Source organism: Mastigoproctus giganteus, chromosome 14, assembly GCF_048544385.1.
Source record: "Mastigoproctus giganteus isolate SK-2022 chromosome 14, ASM4854438v1, whole genome shotgun sequence".
NCBI classification, from domain to species: Eukaryota; Metazoa; Arthropoda; class Arachnida; order Uropygi; family Thelyphonidae; genus Mastigoproctus; species Mastigoproctus giganteus.
The window spans coordinates 29,446,748-29,464,992 of record NC_143588.1 but is presented as its reverse complement, the minus strand read 5'-3'; the positions used below and the strand labels follow the sequence as shown (position 1 = coordinate 29,464,992).

Sequence of the window (18,245 nt, the reverse complement as noted above, 5' to 3'; positions counted from 1 at the left end):
GTATTGCAGGGGCAAACTACTTTAGATATGGAAAGTCGAATTGTTTCAAGCTGGGTAAATTTTCGAGAGAATGATCTGAAAAATCTCACGCCCCCCCCGGCTCCATCCCCTGTATGGCTCCAATCAGAATGCGACACTAATAGGGGAGTAAACTCGCAAGGACTACTGCAAGCTTTATGCCAGCAAACTGATTCGCAGTCGTAGTTTCACAATAAAATAACTCATCGTTAGGGGAAGAAATTAATGATTTGCACGAGATCAAAATACATCTGAAAATAAATATTGTCAAACGCTTCGAGTCTAAACTTATTCCTCCTTACTTCTGTATTTATTAGTATAGTTTGGCCCGCCTCCTAGTGGCATAGACGGGTCCTGGGAAGCAACGTTCCTGGTAATCGCTGCTTCCTGGTAGCAAAGCAGCCAGAAACAACTAAACAACACACACACCGCAAACATAGCACTACACTCATTTCTGGCCATTGTACAGAGTTTTGTATATCATCACAGAGAACCATGGCGGAGGTGAACTAACGTTTATGGGCCGCCTTACATAAGACACAACACACGTCCACATGCTTCTGCATTTCAAAAAAAAAAAAAAAAAAAAACATTAAGACAAAATATATATATGCCATATTTTAGTGTTACTTTCATATTATGTCCAAATAAATATTTCAGAATGTAAAACAGCATAAATGTTTCAGTAGGCTAATTTATTTCTGGCAATATAGTGAACTCGGAGGGATCCAATGTACAATAATTGTCACAGCTGTGACCATGATGCCGTTCCTTCATAAATGTATTTTCTACTCATTCGTAGCAGTGAATATTATTAACATTCCTTTTAAGAAAATCCTATCTTTTTATATATTGATTTTTTTTTAGTATCTTATAAATGGCAGCAGATCCAACATTTACTGCTTTGGAATGGACAGCGATCTGGGGAAGTCGACTAGCCAAGGAGGGTGAAATCTTCCGAAATTTCCTCAAATCATTCCAACTAATTTGTTTTACGAAAAAGGCACTGTGCATTTTTCTGCTGGGAGTGTTTTTATCATTGGGGAAAAGAATGGAATCAACAAATAAACTAGGCTTCCATATCAGTGCACGATACCCGTTTGGTAATGGTATAAAGTTCGATTTCCATCGCAGACCGGTCGAATTCGGTCTGCGACTGTACGTGGAATAAATTATCTGGCTTAATCGAACTCAAGACAAAAAAAGTATACAGTTTTCCTTCTTGAATACACCCAATTTACAAACAAAACGTATTGTTATGCCATGGGTCAAGTTGTTTAAGGTAAGCCGAGGCAACTAAGTTCGATGATGTGTTAATTAAATGATGAATGTGAAACAGGTATCAAGTTGTTATTCCTGGAAGGTATTCAGTTCCATAATTTGCAGGAGCCCATCAGCTGGATGGACCTCGCTACATATAGCGATAGATTTTACAACATAAACACAACATATTAGCTTTTAATGTATACATAGCCCTATATACATTTTAAGCTAAGAGTTCAAGTTTTAGCTATTGCGTGTTTTCAATAAATAAAATAATTATAGCAAAAACCAAAATTAATCCTTAACTAAACCAAATTTTTCATGTTGGTTTCATGTAAGAAATTCTCTTAGACTACTTTTGGTGTTTAATCACTCATCTACGAAATAAATCCCAAGTCCACGACTACGATAACACAAAGTAACAGTTACAACACGTAGTTATTTGTAACTACCTGTCCAAAACACCTTGGCTTCTGTAGCTATCCAAGAGTTGGAGGTTCATCTTGTACCTCTTTTCCACTGACTCCATTTAGAACCGAGAGTATGGCTCACGGTCGCCAAAACAACAAAAAAATCTAGTTTCCGATGGAATACCTGGGATCAGTGCCAGATTAAAGCACGGGCTAACAGGGTCCTTGCCCGGAGCGCCAAAAACAGAAGAACAATGAGGCAAAAAAAAAAAAATACCTTGGTCTGGCACTGCCTGGGATACGCTAAGCTCTCTTTATTGTGCCGTCCCTTCCAGAGATACAGCACAATTAAATAGTATACAATTCAGTTTCGACTGAATTTTACAATATTTTTAGCTATGTTCATAGATATACTGCATACTAATTTTCTCACGACTTTCAAATCCTCCAAGGGAAAAAGATTTTGCAAAACACTTTCAAGTGCAGCTTTTTAAATGCTTTGATTCTATTCATTTATCTTATAAATGTTAGCTATACGAATTAGTTATTCATTTATCTTATAAATGTTAGCTATACGAATTAGTAGTACAAAACTACAATTGGCATTAAATATTATCTACGAAAGTTTTGTAAAATATAATAACAAAAATTTCTTTATTTTTTCCATATAATCAGCTCATTAATTGTTCTATTTTCTCGAACAAATGTGTTACTACAAGTTCAGGAATGGATTAAAAATGTCTGAGTAATATAACAGATATAGATACACAAATAAAGCACATACAATTATAATAAGCCAGAATAATAAAATATATAATTTATTTCACATGAAATATCATAAAAAACATCACAGAAAAAACAATTTTGTGATATACTGGTATACACGTAATGGATGATTTAAAAACAAAGATGCACACAAATGAATACAATCTTTCCAATACCATCAAAGCTACTACTTTTCCTACACGTAGTAACCAGGGAAAAGGCAACATAAAGTGAAATAAAGCTGTAATATTCAGTCTTCTTCCATCAAAGTGTTGCTGAGCATAAAAACGAAGAGTACGAATCTCTTTATGAATGAGTATTTGTCAAACGTAGTGAAAGATAACTATTCGTATTGTAGACACATTTAGCTTATGCTTATCTTGATATTTTTGAAATTCAAATTAAATGATCCTAAAAATAAAATAACCAATTTTTCACTTCACATTATGTATAGTACGTGTCCTTAGCTTTCATTTAAAACAGCTTTCGTGAATACTCAAACAAGTTTACATATTTTCCGTTATCACACTTGGTCACCACTAGATAGAACATAAAAAAAATGGAACAAAGTCATCTAGAGTATTTATTTATACAGTTCATCCAATGAAAAGTCTATAACACATCGAGTGAAAGTTAATTTGATATACAATGGCTACTAGAAACATTCCGGATGACACAATTCCATCGATAACTGGCTTTCTGGCAGGTGAGGAACAAAAAACAGAACGTCCATCGATCCTTTGCCGCTAACTGCGCCGAACTTTGTGCTTATGCCGCATATTATGCACCATCTTAATATGTTCCATGAGATAGTCTTTGCGGGAGTATTTTTTTAAACAGATGTTACACTGAAAGCGTCTCGGAATTAGATGAAGTTGCAAATGCCTCCGAAGGGTAGCCTTTCCGCAAAATGTTCTTTTACAATAAGGGCAAACCGGCTTATCCAAGCAGGAGACGATCACTTCGATGTCTAGCAAAGCAGCCGATGCTTCTGAAGCAGTCGTTTGGTTTTCTGGGGGGGAAAGGATAAAGGCACTTTTAATCTAAAGTTTGTTTGTTTGCTTTTTTCTAATAAAATTATCTCAAAATATTGCATTGAATGTCTCTAAATCACATAATGTGATGTATAAAATTACATAAATATGAGCATGAACTCTTCTTTCCCAGATATGTATGGTTTCCACAGTATAATTTTCTTAGTCTAAAGTCGATACTAACAGGCTTACCTACCTGAAAAATTTGATCCCGCAGTGTTAGCTTGCCCAAAATAAGATCATGTCATTATTTACAAATTCATGTTTTCTGCAGTTTGTCTATCTCATATGATTGCGATTTTCCCGTTTTAGGTTTATGATATAAACATAACCAGGTCATGGAAGTACGTGTATATCAGTATAAAGTCTACGCAGCGCAGATAAATTCCAGTTCCCAAATTTTGTTGGAATTTAAAATAATCGTTTACATGTTGGGATGGAAAAAATATGAAATATACTCACTCTTCTCCCAGTGATCGAAGAAATGCAAGAGAAATAAAAATCCTACAGCACGAATAACAAAATCGTTATATCAACATTAATTGAAAGGACTGAAATCCATCGATGCTTCAATGAGACGACTAGTGTTTCCAACAGTGATACTGGAGACACGATTTACTAATGAGTAGGGCGATATTTTATGACTCTATTCGTATCTTAATTACGGATGTTCTATGAACCCAAGGAACTTACAGTTCACACACGTTTATCAACAATTCACTTTATTGTTCAATTAATTTCCCATATAATATAATAATAATAAAATTCTTAATTCACAAAATTTTTACAAGTATACGATTCCCGTTACAGGCATCCAGAGGAAAATATCAGTGAAACTACAGTTTTACGCTCACTAATCGAATTTATGCATATTTTTATCGGGCCTAACGAAAATCCCACAAGACACGATATTGAATTTTCCTTGAAATTGTTTTTACACTTTGTTTCCTTTCCTCGCTCTATCATCATTCTTACCACAAAATTTAGCCACTCCTAGCCACTTGCACAGTCTCGACATTTTCATCGAGAACTACTGACAGTAGAACTGTTTATTGATTATGGTAACGTATCCTCAAAGACTTAATCCTGGAACAATATGCCTGTGGTATCGATAGCCAATAATCAAGAAACTCGGTTTATTCGTATTGTTCAACAATTCACTTTTCCATTAAATTGTTCAAAAATTTGTTTTTATTTTCTGTTACAAAAATGCAACCCATATTATTCGTTTAACTCCATTTCTGTAGTACCATTCTCTATACCAGTGGTTCCCAAACTACTGAGATCTACAGACCCCTTCAAAAATGAAAAGAGTTCGCGAACTCCCTATATATATGCGTATGTTTCTGTGTGTGTGTGTGTATATGTATGTATGAACACTGGGTTTTCTGAAAAGAAAATTCATAGTTTTAAGTTTAAAACAACTCAACTTGATTCTTATTTTTACATAAATATAATAATCACTTTATTTATCATCGATTTGCTATACATAGAACGAATAATTTAGACGACCCAGTTCCAGAGGGTCGTTTCGCAGACCCCCTGGAACTGGTCCGCGGGCCGACCGGGCTAGCCGAGTGGGTAAAGTACCTGCCCGGCAACCCAAAGGTCGCGGGTTCGATTCCCGCCTCGGGCTTGGATCAAAGTACTGCAAAAACCTTGGGAGGTGCAATATGGCCACAGAAGCCGATGCGCCAATAACTACCAAATCAAAAAAAAAAAAAAAAAAAAAAAAAAACTGGTCCGCGGACCCCAGTTTGGGAATCGCTGCTCTATACGACTGATGCAACACAGATACCACTTTGACTGCACTCCGCTTTTTCGGGTGGCAACCATTGACAGCAATTGGATTACGCCAGTGCTGAGTGCAGTTGATGAGGCGTTAATAATAAATATTATGGCTATAAATCTGTACTATAAATTGTGATAAAAACAGTTTGCTATACTTTTTTTTAATTACAATTCGTAAAAAGGTCAACATTATTTGATCATTTTTTTTTCATGTCAGTCCACCCCAAGTTCCATTAGGCAAATCAGCCGGTACTGTTAATGGTTCCTTAATTTTTAAAGAACGCTGAACTCAATAGAATATTCACTATTTTGACAATAATTTATTGTTTGGTGTATTATATTCGTATATTTATCACCATGTAATATTTTTATTTGCACGAGTAATTTAAGAATTTTTAAAGCTACTTATTCACGATGTATCCATTTCGATAAAGGAAATACGTAATAATTTGTTCTATTAGCCTTTAGCAATGGATATGCGTCAATTAACAACCACTACCCCTTCTAAAAGAAATCCGTGGTCACGTGACCATCATTGGTGTCCAACTCTGGCCAACAACGCATGAAAATTCTTTTCTTCGCATTACAGAAAGACCATGGACCACCAATACCTACTTTGAATTTGCGCCACAATGATACAGTGTAGTAGAAAACGTTGTTCGGCTTCTCCTACCCCCCTTCCTGCATTTGTAAATTCAGACCTGCTTCACAGGATAATCATAAACTTCCAAAGAGGAGAGAGGAGTAAAATATTAAGTTAAGAAGACACTAAAATAATATCCACGGGGCAAATTAATTTGCTTTATTGAAATTTCTGGCAAAGTTATAATTCAATACTCTTTCAGGCTACGTCTCAGATCTACTGTGGACTTCAGCCTTGGGCCAAAGGTGGAGGCCAATTAAGTACAATTTAAATTGAAATAAGGTGATATATTTCACTAAACTGAAACATAATCATAAAATTAATTCTAATAAAGTGTTGAAAAAAAATGAAATGATACATATATGTCGTTAAATCATTGTAAAAAAATGAAAATAATTCTCACGACGTTCAGAAATTTTAAACTGACTCTTGGAGCTTGCCTGGAAACTTTTAATTACTGTATTAATCTACATCGATTCAGTAGAAACACTCTTGCACACACAAGAAAGAGAACAACTAATAATATGAGCAGTGGAACTGCACAAAGGTAGTTAATGGCAGGGAGATTAAATGTGGGACAGAGAAAGGTTAAGTTGAGGGGGACGACAGAAGACTCCGAAACCTTAATTATCACTTAAGGTACGTTGTACTCGAATATTATGCATAAGCTGAGACAATCTTTAATGGAATGCATCGGACTGTCATCTTATCCCTGAAAAAAAGTTTATTAATTCAGAGTACAGTACTATGATAGAGAGCTTTGTAACTCTGCCAGGAAATTCGCAAAATTAAATTCACAGGAGGAGGGGGGAGAGTGTTTTTGTAACTTAAAAACTTCTTAAGTTTCTGTAATTATATTATAAACAGTATTTTCAATATTGCAGATTCTTTATAGAAATCCAATAATCACAATGCAATCCAATAAGAAATCCAATAATCACAATCCAACGTCAAAGTCCAGTAGCATAAAGGCGATAAACAAGGAACAAAAAAAAAAAAAAAAAAAAATACTTTTAACGATTTTTCCTGACTCTTAACCTGTTGAGTTAAGAATCAGGGATTGGTGGGAAGTGTGCAACTTATAAAGAATAATTATGAGTTAAGTTAATAATTATGAGTAAATACATTTCTAATTAATGCTGATCATTATTTTTTATTACTATTGCACGAGGTGAAGTCAGTAGTCTGAAAGGGAAAGGAGCACTGGATTTAAAAATAAATGAATTCGACGCTAAGCATTTATCTTCAAATGCTACTCATGTCTAGGCTTGACAAGGGCCTTGCATTAAGAATAATGTTTTTTATTGTCCACCTGAAAATCTCGATAAATTGTAGGCTCACGTTCTTCGTTTAAGTTTGGGATACCGTGGTTTCTAAAATGACACTGTTTGGTTTGGAAGTCCTAATTAGAGATATTTGCTTGTTGGTACATAATAATAATAGCAATAATCATTCGCTATTATAAATTTCTAATTAAACTGCCAGTTCTGTTTTTTTTTTTTTTTTTTCAGTGTTATATTTTGATAGAGATCACAGCAAACAGATCAGTACACATTACAGTTAGAATTGTGGGGAGAGTACTTTTCCTCGAAAGGGAACAAAAGTCTTTTTTATGTTTTATTAGGATTGAAAGTTTTTTTTGTCGTGCATTATAAAGACCCTTTTCACCATCTACTCGGTTGCAATATCTCCGATTTTTGCAGTGTCATGTTTTAAATGTGGTCGTCATTTACCAGCTGAGTGAACACACAGTTGTTCCCTATGACAGAAATATTTCTTCTTTATCATAATTTGAAGAAGAGGGGTTTTGTGTGCCTGTGAATGTATCGCTAAAAACGTAGACCTGCAAATGGACCCGTTCAAGGTTTTATCTTGACGCAGAGAATATCTCCATGTGTTTCCTCTCTTTTTTGTAGGTTTTTTATCGTTCGGATTTTAGAAATTGATCTATTGTGAATTTGGTTTGAGAGAGAGGCACAGACGCTGCTTTAATATTTCCCTGTGAGCAGAGGGAAAGAAAATACATCTACAAAGCGAGTGCTAACTGATATCCTTCCAGTCTGCTTAGCCTTCAATTGAGTTGACAAGTCGGTTTTATAAGCTCGTGTTACATGATGAAACACGAACTTCAATCCCACAGTGAACAGAAGACTTGGATCATACAGCAGTACCAACCCATATGCTATTATCAACTAATCGTAAAAGTAAAAAAAATCAAAACTTTAGCAAGCGAATTATTTCATGTTACTATGAATACACTCGATGGGCAGATTATCATGACCATCAACTCGAACGTACTACCACTAAGTAACAGTTCACATATCTATGCTGTGTATAAGGCTAATACAGAAGAGGCATGCAGCAGTCATCTAACCGCCGAAGTAGAATGATAATGGAGTCGGAAACATTTCAGTCGTACACACCTGAGACTAATGTCTAGAGAAAAGAATATGACGTTTACGTCATAGCAGCAGTTGCAATCCAATATTATGACTAACCCCTTTTCTAGGCAATGGCTATTCCAGTAGGATAAGGGAGGTCTACAAGAGTATGTGACCAATTAATACTTAAAAAATTGCAATGGGCCTGGATGCATGTCTGGTTTTAGGAGCCAGTCTTCTTTTGTTTTCGTATAAGAAATATTTCTGAACTCCTGTGCTTCACATCCTGCGCACCTTCCCCTCCCCTTTTCACTTCCCTGGATTTAAGCCAATCGAGAATTTTTGAATGGTTGCGTTTTTTTAGAACAGAAATAACATGAACCTTTGGTTGGTTGCTTTGTATGAACATTTTTTTGGAAAATAAAAGTAACCACAAAAATTATCACTATCTTAAACAGACATGCTGAATACCAGCAAAAAAACGTTACTACTATTTAAACTGTTTGGTTTTTATATCAGACTCCAGAAACACTCACGAATGTATTCGTATGTTATTTCATTATCCTGAATGGCATCTTGAGGGGGGAGGGGGCTCAATGGTATTTTGGTTTTGAGGGGAGCCTCGCTATGTTATGACAATTTAAGAAAACCTTTAGGAAGGCGGGGATCTATGTCCTGGTCTGGATGCTTCCCACAATAGCATCCTCACTTCCACGGTCGTGATCGTGGTTACATACTCGTATAAAGAGTGATCAAAAAGTGGCCGTGCATCAACAGTGCATTAAATTAAGATACAATACAATCATCAATCGTATTTAGCCGTCATGCGAACTTGAACCAGAGTCCACTTAAGAGCGTGTGATACTGCACGCTCGCTTCTTACCATTCGGCTACATCAAGCCTAATTACTGTAATTAATTTGAGATTACTTCATTAGTGTACTGTAGATGAACTGGGAGTTTTTCGATCAATCGTACGTTGAAACTAAATAGTCTTGAAACATTTGCTGGATGTTTTAATTTCACAGTGATTTCTATTTAATTCAGATAACATCCGTGGATGCTTTGGTCACTTATTTCATAAATAACTTTACGCTGATAATTGTAAAAACACATTTGTGCTCTTTATGAATAAAAGATTTTTTTTTTTTTTTTTTAAGAAGACATAAAAATTATTTTATTTTAAGAAGACAGAAATTAAAATTCTCTTCTGACATGACAAATCTAAGAATAGCCCCCACCTCAACTGAATCGTGTTATCGCCGTGATTTTTGATTTAGTTCTTCAATCATCAATTCATCACAACCTGAATAATAATTATTAAGAATAGTTCCTTTATTTATAAACATAAAATACATCAGTTTATACTGAGGAATAGTAAAAACACAAAGCATAAAAGAAGTGAATAAGTTACGCTTAGCATATTTGAGGCAGCAATCAAAGCAGCTTGTGTTTACATATTTGTTATAGTACCACACTACAAAATTTCGGTCCAACATTTCAGGATATTGATGGAAAATGTGCCACACCGGTTAATTTTCTATGAAATCAGTTTATATGACAGAGTTTTAATATTTAAAATTTGGATGTGGTATTCTGGCCACCTTTAAGAGCTCATAACTGTATGAAATTACTACATTGATTTTAAATTGATTTAGTGAATCAACAACTGGCACGGCACAGCACAGCACAGCACTGCACAGAGCAATGTGCTGTGCCAGTTATGCAATGAATCTGTAGCGTTTTACCACTGTGTGCATCCAATGTAACCTAATCCTGTATAAATAATTCAAAAACTGATACAAAACAATGGATTGATTAATACAGAAAAAAACAGTTCTTTATACATATAAATTAAACAAATATCTATGCAAATTATCTTTATAGAGTAATAAGCAGATAACTATAAAAATTTTAAAAGTATTCCCGTAAAAAATAAGCAAAAATCTATTTTTTCCAACGCACCCACTGAAAAATGTGCCTCATATTGTGGTAACTAACTTGTATTTTGAGGTGAAGTCATTGTTTGTATTGTAACAAGGATCGTAGGAAATATTTCATAAGGTACAAAATATAATGTTCAAATGACATTTAAAATAACTGGCAATCACATCTGTTGTGTGTTGTTCGACAAAATCTATTGGAGAGGCGTGTTCGCAATCATTCCTGACACTCATTGCTAGTAATGGAAATTTCACGCAGTATAATTTAATTATAAAACAAACACGGAATTCACAAGTTTCCCAGTCAGCTATCAGCGTATAAACGCATTCAGGCACTTTTATTTCTGAAACTTTATACATCCAGTACAGCCTGGATAACACAACAAGAGATTATTTCTATTTTTTGCAAACAGTGGCCAATAATATCAAAGTGTAACTGCTTTACAATTCTACGTTTAATTTCTTTACATTGGTCTGTTAGTAATCAGTCCTGTGTAGACTTATTCATAAATGTCTAGCTCACGTATCACAGATGGTTCTCTATCAGTATGAGAACGACATTGCTTTCATCTTCAATAACGATATAGTTAACCCTGTATAGTTATAACTACGAATGAACCGCAAACAGTTTCTTTCGTCAGTCTTTCATTGAGTGCACCACTAATTTATGCAGTCTCACGTAATCTTGCCTGGAGTATTTCTTAAGGCAGATGTTGCATTGGAACCGCTTCCGGTTTGGCATATAGTGTAGCAACATGTGTCTACGAAGAGTACCCTTGCTATAGAAGGTGCGGTTGCAGTACCGGCACAGAGTCTGCTCTTCACTATTCAGCCATTCATTGACGATGCTGGTGGATGGAGGAAGGTCAAATTCTGGAAGTAAAAAATTAAATATTAATGTATGTCAGTCACATGACCTATTATACAGAAGAAAAACAAAATAAATCTAGTGTGACAAAAAGAACCAATGCCTAAAACACAATACCTCTACAAATATACAGTTTTTCCTTCAATGAATGGGTTGTAACATTTACAACCATATTTATACAAACTATAACAGGAGCGCCGCATAACAGTATTAAAATATATTTCTCTATTGCATGTAAGAAAGCACTTAATGAATTAAATAACATGAACAATTCAGATGCTACCAATAAGCAGCAAAATAAAATAAAACCATCGATTTTGTTTGGCTGTTTACTCAGTTTTTCTTATGTATACCTAAATTTCTGAAAATAAAATGAAACTGGCTGTATATTTTGAATGACTATTATTTTATCAAACAATATGAATGATTGCTGTGGCACAAAATACTGGTTAAAATTTCTAAATCGCGCATTCAATGTAAAAATATAAATGCAAAAATAAAACTTTCTTTTATACACTGAAAACAAAAAAGATAGGATTCCTTTTGATAACTGGAGCTCTTCTCAATGCCATCTTGGAATGCTTGTGATAAGTTTCAGTCATCTTCACTGATATCAAAACCACAATTAGTCGGAAATGAATTACACTGGAATACGCAGCTGCCCTCAATAGCCACAGGAAATTCGACGATACGCTGATGACATTCAATAAAAAAAAATAAAGGATAAAAAAAGGCAGATGTTTTCATCACTCACCAAAACCTTGCATACTATTCCTGGACACAATGCACGATCCTCTTGTGTTCCTTTACATAATACTTGCTAGAATAGAGTTTCAAGCACACATCACATTGGAAGCTCTCCCTACTGGGGAGCGAATGAAAGTGTAGCTCAATGTGCCTACGCAGACTGATCCTGTTGTAAATACTTCGATTACAATAAGGACAGGTGGTATCATACTCTTGACCAGCCATGGCGAAATCTACTGCACTGGGAGAGTACGACAAATAGGATAAATCTGGAAAAGACCATTCTTTATTAAAGAGCTGAACACAATACTAAATAATTCAAAATAATACATTATTTTTGTCTGTGCAATACACAGGTCGTTGACAAGTACAAAAAGTATTGCCTATTTTTAATTCAAATTGCAATTATACATAAATACATATAACTCATCCATATAGAAAGTATCTTTTACATAATTGCTTTATATAATCGTTTTTATGAAAGCTTTTCCAGTATCTACAGTGTTAAAAAACACTCGACAAGCTAAATAAACATATATATACATATACTGTATATATATTGGAACAATATGTGTACGAATAGTACACATACTGAAATTTAAATTATAAGAAATAAAAAGAAAAAATTCATTGTTCTTACCTTTAAAAAAGTTACTGGAAGGAGCTTCTTTCACACTAATTGCAAGTACTAACACGGAGGGGGATTGACAGTCTCCTATTTCTGACATTTTTAAAAGCAGAACAAAAACGGCTACAGCCACCCTTTTTAATAAGCTTCCGAAATGAAAATATTAGAACAAGATGAGGAAAAAATGAGGAAATTGTTCATAAAATTAAGAATAAAAACAGAACGGGAAGTCGTTTGATTTCCCGTTTCGGCCCATTTCCTTTTTTCAAAATGTTCTGTAAACATTGTCGACAGTTGTATATCAACACAATGCATTTACTTTTCAAAATAAAATGGCAAGAGCGGCACACTGCAGTTGTGAATCGGAATGACACAGCAAGATGTGGTTTCAAGCACGAGAGGCTGTCGTAGTTCTTTGAATTCTGAGGCAACAGAGAGAGTTCCCGAGCTACCCAGGGTGTAGTCGGGCCAGGGTGGCGCCCAACTACTTCTTTTTCCAGGCAGGGCGCGCCTTGGGAGTTTGTTTTGCACTGTACGTGTATTCAGTATCAGCACTGTGGCTGTTTAAATAGGACCGCACCCTGGAGCTATCTCCAAGCGCTCTATTACTACGAAACAAATTAGATGGAAGTGTAATGTAAACGCGGCACACAATGGCTGCGCAAAATACGTTTAAAATAGGAAGGAAGAGAGTATACTGTATATGATTTCATAGTGCGATCGAATTCACTAGTTGTGCGCGAAAGAATCAAGGTCATGTTGAGAGGCAAAAATAATATTAGCAAAAGTTGATCCAGAGAGTACGCTGCACGAAAGCTATTCAACAAATGCAAATCAGACCGCAGAAAACCCACTTTTTTTACTTTTTTTATTTTTACAATAAGAATTTTATTATTATTTATCTTCGTGATAACATGCATTTGTAGCGCTAAGAAATGTTAATCTAACCATATAAAAAATAAACCAGTAAAAATTTATTTAATGGCTAAGTTGTATTGTGCTGTCCACAAGATTGACATTCAGTTGGTTAAAAAAATTTAATCTTAAAAAATGTAGATTTAACGAAAAGCTTCTTTTTAATTACACTGATTGAACAATATAGTGATGTGATTTACTGAACGAAGTGGAAAAGGTGAACAAAAATCGTTTTAATTGGAGATTATATATAGAAATTAAAGATGCTCAATTCAAATCTTAATTATTCAATAATATAAAAGTATTTTTAGTCGTAGCTGAAACTACGACTAAAAATCTCACTGTTACTCCAGTCGGTGAGTGGAATAACTTCTAGCAGCCTTTTCGCTCAGGGATGTGTTAGCTGGTCTCAGGAGCAAAAGTCCAGTTTTTCAGAGTTTAATTTTCTGGGAAAAGACGAAAAATCCGGGGTTTCATTTACTGTTCGCTAGGGGGATGACAGTCAGCCTTGATACGACAGATAAAAGACCACACTCGTGCTCAGTGAGGAGACGAAAGTGGCAGAAAATGCTGATTCATTGGTCAATGTACTGTTATGGGCAAGAAAGAATTGAAAACAATGAAGAGTACTTTAAACACGACCTGTTTTGAATGTTTTGGTCACAGTAATACTTCAATTATGTTTTCGTTTATGCGCATACCCGGGACAAACTATTACTCATTAATTAAATGTTTAAAATTTGCTTCAAGTTTTCGGAAAAATTTTATAAGAATGAGGGTGATAAAACTTTAAGTAGCAGGGCAAGGCAGATTGTAATAATATACTCTAGAATTTGAAAGGAAAAATAACTCAGAAGGCACTGTGATCGCTACTTGTTGAATACAGTGGTATTTCTAGTTCTGTGTACACGTGCAAGCGAAAGTCAGGAAACGGAACAGTCCCAATAGGAAGTTTACCCCCCCCCCATTTCTGTAAACATTTATATGCATATCTAGTTGTTGAGGAAGCCACAACTAGAGGGAAAATTCATCGCTTATGTTGCTCTGGATAGGATTACTGCGCTCCTCTAAGCTGAAACTATAACAGAACACGTTTTGGGCAGTCCATTCGAAGCTGTTTATTACAACAGTTTCGATGAAAACTAAGAACAACACAAAGCGAAGCTGCAACTAACGCGGAATTCGGAGAACGCTCATGTGGGTGTGCGCGCGCATATGGTGGAGAGTTCAACTGGAGACACGTGGTCTGGCTGCGAAGCATTGACATTTTCTGGCCTCGTGCTGAAGCCCAGCCTGTAATTATACGTCTTACATAAATGGACTGTTCTGAAAATATCCTTTGTTATCAGTTGGTACATAAACCGCCAACTTCTGAGAATCGTAATAAACTTAATTCAAATTTTAATGGATTAGGTACAACCCCTTCATCGACCTGAAGCATTTTTGCCACTCGATGTTGGTTAGTCGTTCAACCTCGCCCTCGAACTTCCGCGTACCTATTCATGGCCTGCCCCTCTCAAGAGCAGTTTTTCCACCAATCAATGGACACTACTTTCAACTGTACACACCAACTGTGAAATGGGTTGTTTACTCGAAGTCTTTTCAAGTAAAATAAAGTGAAATAAAGTATAAATAGCATTGCCATCTGTGGTTTAAAGATGGGATTACCATTTATGTTTCTAACAATGATTAGAGGAGGATCAAATACCTCTTCGACATTCAAACTCAAACAGCACTACAATACACAAAGTATATATCTTTATTCCAGTTCATTAGGCGGAAGTACAATACAGTACACTGTGTTCTGATTATCACAACTGTCATTTGTAAGAAAACTGGTCAATACAAATGTTCACGTTATATAAAGTTATTAAAATAAATAAACTCTCCAAATGTCAACAGTCTTCGACGCAGTGAACTGTCAGTTTGTGTTCCTTCACGTAATACTTTCTGGAGTACTTTTTAAAGCAGATGTCGCACTGATACCGTTTCCGGTTTGGCAAGAAGTGTAGCTCCATATGCCTACGCAAACTGCTCCTATTGTAGAACGTGCGTTTACAGTACCCACACACTGGTTGTTGCTCCTCCGGAATCACGGCACTAGTTTCAGCAACTTCGAGGCTCACCTGCATGTCCAACGTCAAGTCTGTGTCGACTGAAAATAAACATCGTTTAGTACCGGGCCTGTAGACATATTTGGAAAAAATCCCAAGTAATAAAACTTTATTAAAATTCAATGTGTCAGTTTATTGGGAAAATATATCGCATTCACGCAATACAGGTACAGACTAATGAATGAAAACGCTGGTTATATGCTACATGAAAATCAGTGTTAAAACCAAATACTATTTTGAAATAAATAAAAGTAAAGAAAGCCTAATATCTACTTCAACGGATGAAAAGAGACTTATACGGTCTTACAATGATCAGATGATGCATTTTTCTAGGACTACTTTATAATACGTGTCATCCTTGGAGAGAGAGAGAGGGAGGAGGATTATTATGACCTCGTCCTTTTTGTATACGAGTTTATGATTTAAAGTTATGAATTTAAAAAAAGAGAAGAGTACACTTATAATTAAAATACTAACTCCAAAACCAGCACGTATTGTCAAATATCATTGAGTAATTATTGTTAATCAATCAAAAGAAAACAGTTATTTTAAAATAAGAATTTCAATACCACTTGAATTCAAGTTTAGATACATTTATTAGTGACATTTTTCGCTGGAGTGCATTTCTCTATAAAACCTCTGATAGACATTTTCGGTTAAACCTATTTTGATGGAGCTCTTAATCTACCTCATAATCATTTAATTTGTTAATAAATGTTTTTGAAAAGTCCATGCATTCAAAGATATTTCAGAATGAGTGTTATGAACGTTAAGAGTTCATACTATTCTACAAGTGCAAAAGTGTCATTTTACTTTACCCAGATGTATGCTGGATTGGTTCTTTGTGATACAAATTGAATTGGATCGCAGAATACCATGGAGGTTGGTTAAAAAGATCAAAAATAAGATTGCAGTTTAACATTCATTGGTCAGTTTGTTCAATCAGTAAATTCCTCTCCAGGAGCCTTCCTTTTTTTTTTTTTTAAATTTATATCGCTGCGTTCAGTTTTTCTCTCAAAAAGAATAAAAGAATAGCTAGGAAGGGAAGCCGATGTCTGGATTTTATCACGTATACTCGAAGTAATCAAAGCCCATAGGAAACGTTTTCTAAAAATATATTGTGTACTGTACATATCCTAATAAACGCGCAGACTCACCAATTACTTAATTTCGTATTTAAAAATGAATCGGTTAAATTCCATTTAATAATATAAACTCGATTCCTGTTGAGACTCTTCGAACGATGTGTGATTTATCTTTTTGGTTGCAAAATTCGAGGCCAATATCGTGATATATATGTATATATATATATATATTCTTTTTTTTTTTTTTTTTATGGAGTAATGGAAGAGGACAGTTTAAAGCCCGTGGCTTATTGTGTTAATAGTTTACATCAGAAGTCATCGACCCTTGAAGGCCGAGACAGCATCATTTGTAAGCTCAGTGTTTCTCTCATTGAACTGTATGCAATTATACTTTCCAATCGAATATTCCTCTGTATTTACTGACTTTTAAATAAAACTGTGTGTTGATAAAGAATGTAATTAAAAGTTCGGCGTACACAATTGTGAAGTGCATCCATTCCATCTTGCCTTTCGTAACAGAATCCAACCAAGGTACGAAATCCCTTGCGGTGAACCTCGAAGACTTTATTGCTAGGTTTTACTTTCGAGGGGAAAGATTTATTGCTAAATCATCTCTGTTAGTATCCTGAAAAACTGCTTCCTTCTCCCTCTCAGAGTTGGGTCCTGGCTCTGAATATAAATGCTGCTTGTGTCTTATGTACTGTATGTACATAGAAGGGACGGACAGACTGCCAGGGCTTCGTTTTTATTATTTATTTTTTTTTCTCTTGGATTATCTGCAAAAATGAGGTTTAAACAATCCTAATAAAAATAAATATTATGCAGCTCACTAGGATAACGATTTAAAAAAAAAATAAATAAAAAACGAAGCCCTTACATTATGGCAATGATCTTTCGGGTTGCAATACTCAGCCTGTTATAATGAATGAGCAATCACTGCTGAATATTATTCAACGCCGGGATTTATTATATATAGATTTTTTTTTAATAATTCCATCTTATTTTTTTAATTATAAGAAAAATATTTTCTTTTTAATTGTAAATTTCCATCACAAGAAGGCATTCTCAACTTGCAATTTAAATCGTCATGGCTGTTGGATGCTGCTCTCATGAAGCTAACCTCTGAACAGACAGTAACAACCTGACAAACAGCTATTTGGGTAGTGGGATGGCATCAGAAGCTACAATTGAAATTTTTAGTGATAGTTCTACAACCTGAAAGATCAACGCCATGGTTTGATTCTTCTGCTTTACTTACCTTACCTACTAAAAAAAAGTCTGATCTATTTAAATCAGTCATCTGCATAAAGCACAGATTTTAGGGTATATATTTCGTATATATTCTTAAAAAATAAGTTGATCGATACATCCATCCATCAAGTACCACAGCGAGTCTGTATCTGGGACATCATCACTATTAACTATTCAATAATTTCCTTAGTGTTGCTGTTTTAAAATATTGTATGTATAAGTAACAACATGCTAACAAAATTATCGTTGTTAGAAAAATTATGTAGTGCGTATTTCATCACGGACAATCGAAAAGAAAACAAATCCAGTAAAAAGGACAACAGATGTTTATTTGAATCTTTACAAATGGTTGAGTGTTACAAAAGGCATAAGTAATATTTTAGATCCGAA

General features: G+C 35.0%; 1 protein-coding gene across 4 annotated transcripts in view; it reads right to left on the bottom strand.

The window, feature by feature from the left end:
- The window catches only part of LOC150075038 (uncharacterized), a 595,491-nt gene that overhangs the window by 20,704 nt on the left and 556,542 nt on the right, over positions 1 to 18,245 (bottom strand). Inside the window, exons 5-6 of one of the 4 annotated variants that reach the window (XM_090388658.1) lie at positions 11,870 to 12,131; positions 10,993 to 11,120 (exon numbers count right to left, since the gene is read on the bottom strand). The exons of 2 other annotated variants lie outside the window; for them this stretch is intronic. In XM_090388658.1, coding sequence (XP_090244784.1) covers positions 11,884 to 12,131 — 248 coding nt within the window. In that variant the 3' untranslated portion in view covers positions 10,993 to 11,120; positions 11,870 to 11,883. Of the gene's footprint in view, positions 1 to 10,543; positions 11,121 to 11,869; positions 12,132 to 18,245 lie in introns of those variants that run through there. One more of the 4 variants, XM_090388664.1, reaches the window with a different exon arrangement.